Source organism: Heterodontus francisci, unplaced genomic scaffold (assembly GCF_036365525.1).
Source record: "Heterodontus francisci isolate sHetFra1 unplaced genomic scaffold, sHetFra1.hap1 HAP1_SCAFFOLD_93, whole genome shotgun sequence".
In the NCBI taxonomy this organism is placed as follows: domain Eukaryota; kingdom Metazoa; phylum Chordata; class Chondrichthyes; order Heterodontiformes; family Heterodontidae; genus Heterodontus; species Heterodontus francisci.
The window spans coordinates 4822614-4835619 of NW_027140438.1; the positions used below are offsets into that span (position 1 = coordinate 4822614).

General features: G+C 46.8%; 1 protein-coding gene across 1 annotated transcript; it reads right to left on the reverse strand.

Annotated features, from left to right (window-relative positions):
- Positions 1–3539: 3539 nt before the first annotated feature.
- On the reverse strand, positions 3540–12173 carry LOC137359805 (probable G-protein coupled receptor 139). The gene is made up of 2 exons (XM_068025502.1): positions 11993–12173; positions 3540–4441 (listed from the first exon to the last, which is right to left on the reverse strand). Exons 1-2 carry the CDS (start codon positions 12171–12173, stop codon positions 3540–3542), a joined length of 1083 nt encoding a protein of 360 aa, XP_067881603.1.
- Between the last annotated feature and the right edge of the window lie 833 nt (positions 12174–13006).

Here is a 13006-nt window from a genome sequence, read left to right on the forward strand (position 1 = left end):
CGACCTGTAAGTTCCCCTCCAAATGACACACCATCCTGACTTGGAACTATGTCGCTGTTCCTTCAATGTCGCTGGGTCAAAATCCAGGAACTCCCTTCGTAACAGCACGATTGGTGCTCCTACGCCAAATGGACTGCATCGGTTCAAGAAGGCAGCTCACCACCACCTTCTCAAGGGCAGTTAGGGTTGGGCAATAAATGCTGGCATAACCAGTGACGCCCATATCCCATGAATGAATGAAAAAAAACGCAAACTGGGTGACCGCTTTGCGGAACACCTCCGCTCAGTCTGCAAGCTGGACCCTGAGCTACTTGTTGCTTGCCATTTCAACACTCCCCCATGCTGTCATGCTCATATCTCTGTCCTGGGACTGCTGTCGTGTTCCAGTGAACATCAACGCAAGCTCGAGGAACAGCACCTCATTAGGCACATTGCAGCCTGCCCGTCTTAACATTGAGTTCAATAATTTCAGAAGATGATGGGCTCCATTTTACTTTTATTTTCAGTTTTTTTTCTTTTTCCTTATTTAAATATTTTTTCGTGTTTATTTTATTTCATCCTCGTTTGTTCAGTTTGCTTCCCCACTGTTTTTTTCATGTTTGTACTTGCGGTTGTTTAATCTTCAGTCTGTCAACACCCGATCAGTACTCGTGCGTTATCTTTCAACACAACATTAACATATTGTTTGCCTTTGCTCAACGACCTTCTGGTCAGCTTTTCTGTGACCTTGTCCTATTTACACCTTCCCCTTTGTTATCTCTTGCCCCACCCCCGCTTTACTTGCTTATGACCATTTACATTTCTAACATTTGCTCGTTCTGAAGAAGGGTCACTGACCTGAAACGTTAACTCTGCTTATTTCTCCACAGATGCTGCCAGACCGGCAGAGTATTTCCAGCATTTCTTGCTGTTATTTCAGATTTCCAGCATCCGCAGTATTTTGCTTTTATTATTATGACCAGGAGATCTGTTTTATTGATTTGATATATTTAACTCCAAGTCCTTGTCGGGAATATTACTGCAATTTTCAAATATCTGATTCCACTCACAGAGACTGGGGAATGAACCAGTGACACCGGTCAATTCCACAGACAGCTCATACAAAATATTAAACCCAGTATGTTCCATCTGTCGTTCCCTTTCTCCATGTCTGCACCGGATTTTCTTGCGGTTTCAGAAACCTGATGTCAGGACCACATAGAAGGACCTGAGCCTGCTCTTCCCAGCAATGAGATTGATGGAACAACATGCCCGGTACATAGCTTCCTAAATTTCTGCTCTGAGCTCGCTGTCCAATAAAGGGCACAGAGCATGTTCCCGCTGCTCTTAGGTCAGAAGGCAAGCAGCTCTGGTGCCTCCACAGCCCCACTTTGAGAAGTGGACGCTACTGAGGCAGACAGTGGCCCGTAAGGGCTGAGAATCACTCTTCATCTCCACCTCCCTGTAATTCTCTCTTGCACTCTGTCTGTCTGACCGATCCACACACAATCTGTCTGTTTGTCTCTCCCAATCCCTGTCACGATCTGTCTGTCCCTATCTCTCTGTATCCTACTCCGCTCTCACTCTGTTGCTGTTTCTTTCCCTCTGGCTCTCATTTTTATTTGTTTCGAGATGCAGCACTGAGACAGTCCCTTTGGTGCACTGAGCCTGTGCAGACCAGCAACCACCCATTTATACTGACCCTGCAGTAATCTCACATTTCCTACCGACACGAGGAGCAATTTAAGTTGGCCAATTTTTAAATCAACCTGCAAGTCCTTCGCTGTGGGAGGAAACCGGAGCACCTGGCGAAAGCCCACGGGGTCACAGGCAGAACTTGCGAACAGAGAGTACCGAGAATCGAACGCGGGTTCATGGAGCTATGAGGCTGCAGTGCTAACCACTGCAGCACTGTGCCAGCACTCCGTTTCCCTTTATCTCTCACACTTCATGTCTGTCTCTCACTTTCTGCCACTCCCTTTCTCAGTCCCGCAATCCCATCTCTTTCTCTATCACTCTTTGCCTGTCTCTCACACTCAATCTCTCTACTCCATGTCTCCCCTTCTCACGCCTGGTCCCGCTCTGTCTCGTTCCCTCACTCCTGTCACTCTTTTTGTCATTCACTCTCTCTCTGTCTCACTCTCTCTCATATTCCACCACCTCTAACTCCCTGTTTACCTACATTTCTCTTCACTCCCTCTCTCCCTGCCTCTCATTCAAAAACCCTGTCTCTGTCTCCCATTCCCAGTCACTATCTCACTCCATGTCCCCAACTACCTCAGTCCCTGTCTGTCTCACTCTCTAGCCTTGTCCCTGTTTTCTCTCTCTTTCTCTGTCTCTCATGCCTTGCCTGACACACACACACACACACACACACACACACACACACACACACACACACACACACACACACACACACACACACACACACACACACACACACACACCCTGTCGCTCTCTCCAGCTCACAAACTGCGTGTCCGTATCTCTCATACTAAATCGCTGACTGTCTCTCATGCACCCTTCCTGTCTGCATCTCAAATACACTCCTTGTCTGCCTTACTTATGCAGACTTCCCCCCTTTCGGTCTCACAGGCAATCCCTGCATGTCCCACACTCCATGCCTGTCTCGCTCATGAACATGACCTGGCTGTTTTCTCAAACACACAGCGTGTCTGTCTCTCTCTCTCACTCACCCTTTCAGCCTCAGTCACACATATTCCTTGCCTACATCTCTCACACGCACTGTCTGTCTCTCACGCACGGCCTGACTGCCTCTATCACACACACACGCCCCCTCTGTCTCTCTCACATACAATGCATGTCTGCCTCTCTTTCAATTACTGCCTGTCTGCATCTGCCACACACACACCCTGTCTGTCTCTCACACACACTCTCTGTCTGTCTTTCTCACACATACTGCCTCACAGTCTCTCTCTCACACACAAAACCTGTCAGTCTCTCTCACACACACTGTACCTCACTCTCATACGCACAGTCCCTCTCTGTCTCTCCCACACTCTCACTATAAATCTCTCACGCACTCCCTGCTTGTTTTCCTCTCTCACACACTTCTTACCTGTCTCTCTCACACATTCCCTGTCTGTCTCTGTCTCTCAGACACACTCCCTGCCTTTCTCTCTCTCTCACACACAGACACGCTCTCTGTCTGTCTCCCTCACCTAGTCTCCCTGTCTGTCTCTCTCACACTACTCCCTGTCTGTCTCCCTCTCTCTCACACACACACCCTGTCTTTCTCCTTCAAACTCACTTCCTGTCTCTTTATTTCTCACGCACTCCCTGACTGTCTCACTCTCCTACACTCCCTGTCTATCTCTCTGACATACACACCTTGTCTTTCTCCCTCACACTCCATCTCTGTCTGTCTCTCTCACACACATTCCCGAACGGTCTCTCTCCCAAACTCTCTGTCTGTCTCTTTCGCACACGCTCCTTGTCTGTCTCTCTCTCACCCACTCCCTGCTTGATTCTCTCTCACACACACCCTGCATTTCTCTCTCGCACCGACAACGGGTCTGTCTCTATCTCACGCACACATCTCAACATTGAATGAATTTAAAAATTGGAGTAAAGGGATATTTCAGCACATTCTTCAACTGCACTCTGAACTGAGTCTGGGTCACGGCATAAATTGCAGTGTTTGTGCAGCAGCTCAGCAGCTGTAGCATAAAACCCAATTCCCGCAGAAACTCGGGTAGAAATACAGAGTGATAGCCCAAATACCACATCCGGCTCCATATCGAAAACACCATTAACACTGCCCATAACAGAATGAAATTTGCCGAGATAATTAACAGCAAAATGATGGATTTTCTTCGGCTATCCATCTCCGGGTCTTTGCATCTGTCCCCACTGCTATGATCCCGGAGTCTCCTGCGACCTCTGCTGCTCACTAAAATGTGTCTGACGGTGAGAGCATTGAGCAGTACAATCACCATAAATGGGACAAACGGTGTTAGAATGTAATGGAGGAACTCGATTGCTCCCCAGACAGGAGAATTTCGAGCATCCTCTGCTGCATCACAAAACCATGGGATGTTCCACAGCAAATACCGACCTGTGAACATAAAATACCAGAAGATGTTCTTTAAACAGCTCAGCACAATCACTGTTCCCAGAACCACAGCCGCCGTTTTCTCACTGCAATATTTACTTTTCAGCTTCTGGCAACAAATGGCCACAAATCGATCAAAGGTGAAAGTGACGGTGAACCAGACAGAACAGTCTGTGGCTGTGTAAAGCAGGATAGCGTGGACATTACACACGGGGATGGACAACAGGAAATGAAACTGTTCCGGATAAACAATGGGAATGTGTCTCAATATCAGGTCCAGGATAATGACCAGGAGATCCGCCGCTGCCATGGCTACCAGGTAGCGAGTGACACATTTGGAGAGCCCGCATTTTCCCCGAGATAAGATCCCAATCATCAGCAAGTTAACTGTGAGGAAGGGGAATAAATAGAGAAATTATACATCAGTCTAGGAGCATAGTTGCCAGTTTGATTGAGGACTTATTGAGATTTACAAATATGTTCCTGTATCCAGTGATGTACTGAAATGATGGAAGCTGAAAGATCAAGGGAAGTGTTGTAATAGAAGGCAGGAGAGATTAAATGAAAAGAGGATGATACTGACATGTTAAAATCAATGTTAATCATAATCATCCCCCTCCCTCCTTTCCTTGTCTGGTTTAAAATCTGATCCATTGCTAAACTCTCCCAGTTCTGATGACGGGTCATTGACCTGAAACATTAAGTCTGCTTCTCTCCCCACAGGTGCTGCCAGACCTGATGAATGTTTCCAGCATTTTCTGTTTTTTATTTCAGATTTACAACGTCTGCTGCACGTCGCTCTTGAGCAGGAAATTAAATGTTGGACTGACTGAGAGATTCCCCCACCTGTGATAGGCAGCACGGAATTCAATTATTTCAAAGGAATAATTGGGAATGAGTCCACTGAAAAAGCAATGAAACAAATAATCTCAATCGTCATTAAGATAAAAGTAAACAAGGGAAATTATCAGGATATTTTACTCCAGGTTGGGAGTGAAAACAGCAGTTTCAAGGAGTTTAGGATGACAATTGCACATTTGTTGTTGCATTCAGTATGCATCGAATTATTTTCCCAGTGACAGGAATTTCTGCTGGAGACAGGGAGCTGAATTTAGTGGAGCCAGTGGGGTTCCTGACGGCGGGCCTGTCATAGAAATTCAGAGCCTACACACCGTGTGGCTCTTCAGCAATTAACTGCCTGGTGCCGTGGTCCACATCCCTTAAAGGATGGGAATCCCATCTGCCAAAGCTGCTGAACAATCATGGCCAGCTGCTCACTAGTATCGGCAACGCCACTGAGAGCAGTGGAACTGCCAGTATTACATCCTAGACCCATAGTGCCCCAGACCAATAGGTAAGTCTGGCGATGACACCACGCACAGTCAGCTGATCGGTGCCAGTTCCGGTACTACAACGGGTCTGGGACCAGGTCCATTGTTAGAGTCCCAGACCAGAAGTAAATCAAGTGTTGCAGCAGGGGATAGTCAGGGAGCAGGGACTACTGTTGGTACAATACCACACCTGGGATATTAGCAGCCTTGGAGTCCCAGACCCCAGGTGAGTTGGCTGGGATTGCCAGTGCCAGTATGGTAACCCCTGGAAAGTGGGTGATGGTGCTCGCTTAGTGCGGGGGTATTTCAGGGAGAATCACCTTTGCTGCCAAGGGTCCATCCATGGGCCACAGGTTACCGAAAGGGGAGGCTACAGTTCACAATGTCACAATTTGCAGAAGTCATGAAGCGTGGAAGTATAGTGATGAGCGAGCAAGATAGTAATAGAATTCATGAGTGCATAGACAGGGTGATGGACTGGACAGCAACAATAACCACAACTTGTATTTCTATAGCACCTTTAATGTTGTAAAATGTCCCAAGATGTTTCATAGGCGCATTATGTAACAAAATAAGATACCAAGCTCCATAAGGAGATTGTAGGTAAGATGACAAAAAGCTGGATCAAATAAATATGCATCAAGGAGTGTTTTAAAGACATAAAGTGAGCAGGAGAGGCGCGGAGATGGTATTCTGGAGCTTAGGGTCCATACAACTGAAGGTGCTACCACCAATGGTGACGATATTAAAATCAGGAATGCACAAGAGGCCAATATAAGATGAACATAGATATGTTAGTGTGTGGTGGGACAGGAGGCGATCACAGCGATATGGGGCTGGATATGTGTAGCAGGCGTGGCTCCTAGCGCCGGGCCAGAAAGGCGGGGTTAACAACACCTCGACCTCTTCGTGCCACCCACCCCCACCTCGCCCCAAAGCGACCCTGCGTTGTTTTTTGTCTAAATGTCTTATGCTAGGATCCAAGTCCCTTTAAAAATGAGGATCCTACCTCCAACAGCTGCTGGCCATTCAGAGAACTGGCAGCTCAGCAGTATCGGCACAAGCACCAGGAGAGGTGGTCACTTTCAGTACTGCAGAGGTCTTGGACACAAGTTCAGTGCTGGAACGTGGACCCAAGGTGAGTGAGGTGGGTTCACCGTGGCCAGTCTGGAAGTCTCTGGTGTGGGGGATTGAAGGGGTGGCCATAAAGCCCAGGGGTAGGGGTGTCCTGGGATGTTCTTCTGTGGTCCATAGATTACCCATAGAGGAGGGAGATTCCACCAAGCCAGTAGGAAGGGTCCCGCGTTTTGCAAGGTGCACTCCCCACTTCACAGAGGTACGCACAAACACCCCTCCACCCCCCCCCCCCACATGGCTCGTGAGGTCCCAGAGGTAGCAGGAATGCCCCTTAGGTGACCACGGAAGGCCCGCAATTGGCCTTTGGGTGGGAAAGTCACCGTCAGCCTATCCCTCTCCCCGGCAAGATCACCTGGCGATGGGGTGACGACAGGTTCTCTGCCCCTACCACCCATCGCGATTCTCTAGTCGACCGCCTCCGACCTCAACTCAACGGGGCCCATACAATCCAGCCCAGAGAGTGATGAGACAATATCCATTGACAGGCCTGTCAGGCTGTCTGTTGTCACCATCAAGGAATATGGAGGATTCCAATTCCAATGTCGCAGAGGATATGGCTCATGAAGTCCATTCTTTCTGCTGTGGAATTGGTCACTAACTCGATGACAGCTCTCACGAACCCAGCCATGATACAGCGTCTGGTAACCATTGTCTCAGTTTCCACTGCAGCACAGGCGGCAGACACCCAACGTTTCAGTGCTACAGTGGAAGCTCAGACTGAGGTCATGAGAACCATGCTTGCTGCCATGCAGGATCAGACTGCTGCCATCATGGCTGTGGATCTCAGTGCTCAAAGGTTTTTGCAGGCTCTCACAGCAGTCGAGCAATCTGTTATCCAGTAGATTACTAGGATTGCTGATGTGTTGCCCCATGTTACTGGCAGTGGCTTCGTGGAGCTTAAACCTGCTGTCCTCTCTGAGGATGTCAGTATTTGTTCTCCCTTCACCGCTACTCCATCATTGTCCTTGCTGCTTCCCATCAGCCAGCCCAGGCTTCTGCTTCACATGCCGAGGTGTTGCAGTCTGAATTCGAGCCCTCAAGGCCCACAGCTGCTCGAGAGCGTCCTGCAAGTCCATCTGCAGTCTACCCCAGTGAAAGTCGTCAGTCTTCCACCAGCCATGCTGCAGCCACTGGGGAAGCACTGTGTATCAGCACTAGGCAAGTCGCGGGAACCCGCAAAATAGGCACCAAGCGAATACACAAGAGTCAATAGATCAGTTTTGTTTGTATAATTGAAAATGTTGTTTGATAACTATGTAAATGTAAAGGGTTTTGCTGGTGGTTTATTATTGCACTATTATGACCAAGGCGACGCTGTGATGGTGCATCTCAGATGGGTGTAATGGTGGTGAATGGGGGAGCCATGGTGAGAAAGGACATAAGGAGGTTGCAGACTGATAGAGATAGGTTGAGTGAGTGGGCAGCAATCTGGAAGATGGATTATAATGTGGGAAAATGCGAAGTTGTTCATTTTGGCAGGAAGAATAAAAAAAACAGAGTATTTCTCAAAGGGGGAGTGTTGGAGAATTCCGAGGTGTAGAGGGATCTAGGTGTTCTACTGCACGAGTCACAAAAGGTTGGCATGCAGTTTTAGCAGTTAATAAGAAGGCAAATAGAATGAGACGCTTTATTACAAGAGGAAATAAAAGTAGAAATGTTATGCTTCCGTTATGCAGGGCATTGGTGAGACCACAGTTAGAATACTGCGTACAGTTTTTGTCTCCTTGTTTAAGGAAGGATGTTAATTTCAGTAAGGCGTTTGAGAAGGTTCCCCACGGTAGGCTATTGCAGAAAATACGAAAGTATGGGGTTGAAGGTGATTTAGAGCTTTGGATCAGAAATTGGCTCGGTGAAAGAAGACAGAGGGTGGTGGTTGATGGCAAATGTTCATCCTGGAGTTCAGTTACTAGTGGTGTACCGCAAGGATCTGTTTTGGGGCCACTGCTGTTTGTCATTTTTATAAATGACCTGGAAGAGGGTGTAGAAGGGTGGGTTATTGAATTTGCGGATGACACGAAGGTCTGTGGTGTTGTGGATACTGCCGAAGGATGTTGTAGGTTACCGAGGGACAGAAATAGGCTGCAGAGCTGGGCTGAGAGATGGCAAATGGAGTTCAATGCGGAAAAGTGTGAGGTGATTCACTTTTGAAGGAGAAACAGGAATGCAGAGTACTGGGCCAATGGGAAGATTCTTGGTAGTGTAGATGAACAGAGAGATCTTGGTGTCCAGGTGCATAAATCCCTGAAAGTTGCTACCCAGGTTAATAGGGCTGTTAAGAAGGCATATGGTGTGTTAGCTTTTATTAGTAGGGGGATCGAGTTTCGGAGCCACGAGGTCATGCTGCAGCTGTACAAAACTCTGGTGAGACCGCACCTGGAGTATTGCGTGCAGTTCTGGTCACTGCATTATAGGGAGGATGTGGAAGCTTTGTAAAGGGTGCAGAGGAGATTTACTAGACTGTTGCCTGGTATGGAGGGAAGGTCTTATGAGGAAAGGCTGAGGGACTTGAAGTTGTTTTCGTTGGAGAGAAGGAGGAGGAGAGGTGACTTAATAGAGACATATAAGATAATCAGAGGGTTAGATAGGGTGGATAGTGAGAGTCTTTTTCCTCGGATGGTGATAGCAAACACGAGGGGACATAGCTTTAAGTTGAGGGGTGATAGATATAGGACAGATGTCAGAGGTAGTGTCTTTACTCAGAGAGTAGTAGGGGCGTGGAAGGCCCTGCCTGCAACAGTAGTAGACTCGCCAACTTTAAGGGCATTTAAGTGGTCATTGGATAGACATATGGATGAAAATGGAATAGTGTAGGTCAGATGGTTTCACAGGTCGGCGCAACATCGAGGGCCGAAGGGCCTGTACTGCTTTGGAATGTTCTAATTCTAAAAACAAATGCATTGGAGGCTGTTCAAAGGATATTTACTAGATTGATACCTGGAATGAGTGGGTTGTATTATGTGGAAATGTTGGACAAGTCGGGCATGTTTTCATTGGAACTTAGAAGAGTGAGGGGAGACTTGACTGAAGTATATAAGATCCTGAACGGTCTTGACAGGGTGAATGTGGAGGGGATGTTTCCTCTTGCGGGTGAGTCCAGAACGAGCGTGCACTGATGAAAATTAAGTGTCGCCCATTTAGGACAGAGACGAGGAGAATGTTTTTCTCTCAGAGGGTCATGTGACTTTGGAATGTTCTGCCTCAGAAGGTGGTGGGGGTGGGGTAATTGAATACATTTAAGGCTGAGTAAGATAGATCCTTGTTTGGAAAGGCAACGAAAGATTATCGGGGATAAATGGGAATGTGGAATTTCAGACAGAAAACAGATCAGCGATGATAGCATTAAATTGTGGAGCAAGCTATATGGGCTGAATAGCCGACTTCTGCTCCTAATTTGTATGGTTATATGGTTACATGATCCTATTGGAACCAGAATCTTATCAGGAATTCTATGACGGACATTTCGGGTGGAAGGTCTCCAGAAAATATCCTCTCTGCCTCCTCTTCCTGAGGTGTCCTCTGAGTTCCTGGATGCAATACTTGTATTCTCATGATGGCAACAATATGAATGGTGCAGCAGAACACCATGAACTTGGGCACCTGCTTCAATGTCTACTGGAGGGCTCCACCTGAACGGTTCAGTCATTGGAAGCCGATGGTCTTCTGCATGATGTTCTTAGTGACTGCATTGCTCTCGTTATATACTTGATGTCCTTGCATTTTGAGTGATGGGGTGGGGGCAATGGTGGGTGGGTGGAAAATGAACCGCGTATAGAGGGATATGTCTCCGAGGAGACAATTTCTCTTTTTACATGGAGAGCTGAAGACGCGGGGAAGGGCTGACTACTTCATAATGAAGGTATTGTGGCTTCTTCCAGGCTAGTGGATATTTACAAACATGATGTACTGGGCATGTTCACACACCAACTGCACATTCATGCACTGAGTATATCAGTTTCTGTACCTCTCCCCGTTGACTTGGAGGCCCCACAGAGCCACATACCCCAGCGGAAATCCGGCCATCCTGTTAAAACTACAGGTCTTCTCATCCTGCTTCTCCCAACTGAGGAGAAAAACCATATGGGATGCCTCCATCACCTTCCGGGTACATCGAGTGATGACATATTAGGAGATGTTGAAAATGTCGCCTGCTCCTCCCTGGAAAGATCCAGATTCACAGAAGTTCAATGAAAATGTGAACGTAATGGTCACTGGCAGTTCTGTCCTCACCCTGGTGTGAGGCTTCAGGTCGTAATGTAGCAGGTGGCACAGCTCTGTAACCACCTCCTTATTGAATCAGAGTCACCTCACACACTGCTCCTGGGTTATGTGTATGTAGGAAAAGTACTCTCGGGAAACCCGGCTGGGTAGGGCAGAGCACCGCCCCCCCCCCACCCTCCGCATACTTTGCGCAGCCCCTCACTGCAGCCTGTGCTCCATTTGTTTGTCATGTTGCAGACAGAGATACACTGTAACTATAGCCTGTTGAGCTGAGAGTGACTAACACAGATGGTCAGTGCAGACCAAGTTAGAAAGCTGCCAGAACGCCTGATTGATGCCAAATTCAGACCATGTTCCCGCTGCCAGTCCATGCAGGTTACTCAGGGACTAGCACCCTCTCCATCATGGGTAGCGTGCAGGCCACAACAGAAATGATCACCAGCGTGGATTCCACAGCACCGATCCCAGTGACTCTACGGAGGCCAAAATCATGGCCAGAGAGAGATCCACAGAGAAAGAAATTCACCATAAAAAGGGAATGATAAATAATCAAACTACAAGAAGTGCCTGGAATATGGTAAATGTGCAGGGGAATGGGCCTAATCGGAGGGTGGAGGCCATTGAGAGATTTTAACCCAAGAATGAGTATATTAAGATTGTAACATTGCCGGACCTGGAGCGAGGATAGGTGAGTGAGCATAGGGGTTATGGATGAACTGTACTTGGTGTGAATTAGGCAGCATTGTCCTGGATGACCTGAAATTTAAGGAGGCTTTTAATTGTGATGGTGGCCAGAAAAACTGTGGAATATTCGACTGGATTCGACAAAGGCAAGTATGAGGGTTTATGCAGCAGATGAGCTGACGGAGAGGTGGAGACGTGCAATATTATGAAGGTGACAGTCGGCAATTTTGCTGATACAGAGGCTAAGAGATTCGAACTTCGCTTAGGAACAAAGGGTCACCGAGGTTGTGAGCAGTCGTGTTCATTCTCAGACATTGGCCAGGGCGCGAGATGGAGTGGGTGGATCGGGAACAGAATTTCTGATGGAAATCAATGACAATAGATTTAGTCTTCCCAAAATGCAAGTGCCAAGAAAATAATACAGTTAAATCAAATATCACGATCTAATAGCTGGACACAGAGAGTTACCAGGAACAATTATATCAACAAGCAAGACAGAGTAAATGACAATAACAGTACTGAAGTTAAGCTTAATTTATAGAATCAATAACTTGTGAGAGGCACTTACCAGCGACACCAACAATAGCAAGGATGGGATAATACATCGTTTGCATCGTTAAAAGGGCGAAATAGATTCGGCGATCCAATGTTAGCCAATCATAAAATGCAGAAAGAAAGTCAAAGGCAGGGGAGAAACTCCTGACCATTGTTGTAACATTCCAATCTCTTGTTCTCAGATTCTCACCCATTTTTCTAACACTCCAATCTATTATTCTCATATCCTGATCTATCCTCTCCCTGTCTCCAGGGCCGCTGATCCCTGTTACTGCCAGGTGTGATGCCTCCGCTGACTCTATGGGATAGCACACTGTAAAGAGTACCTTATTAATAGAAAAGGGAAACCCTCCAGTGGCAAAATTAGGGTCCATGGAGACTGATGTTAATTATAGACTGAAAAAACAGGTTCAGTTAATTCCTTTCAATTCAACACTTTTTGTACAACTATAAAGTAGACCATTTACCCAGTCTTGAGGAGATGTTTGAGCGTTGCTGAGGGAAGGAAATGTGGAAAAAGCAAAAGCATTGGCCAGAATCCTTCGATCCTCTTTGAATATGGGAGTTGTGCCAGTGGACTGGAGGGTTGTAAATGTAAAACTGTAGAATAAAAAGGAGGGGGATAAACCCTGTAAATACAGGCCAGCCTGCAGAATGTCAATGATGGGGGAAATTTCAGAGACCATATTCCAGGAAGAAATATTGGCTGGTTGGGAAATCATGGAATAATAAATGCTTGCGTTTTTTGATGGGGTAACAGAAAGGTTTGATGAGGGTTATGTGGAAACATGGATTTCCAAACAACATTTGATAATGAGCTATAGAACAGGCTTTTTGGTGGGGTTAGAACACATTTGTAAAAATTGCAGTAGCGGAATGGATATGAAATTGGATGAGTGACAGGAAACGTAAAGCAGTGCTGACTGTAGTAAAGTATACAGTGGAGATCTTCAGGAGTTAGTGGTAGCAGCCCTTCTTTTATATATACATATATGTATATATATAAAATAGATGGACTTAATGCAGA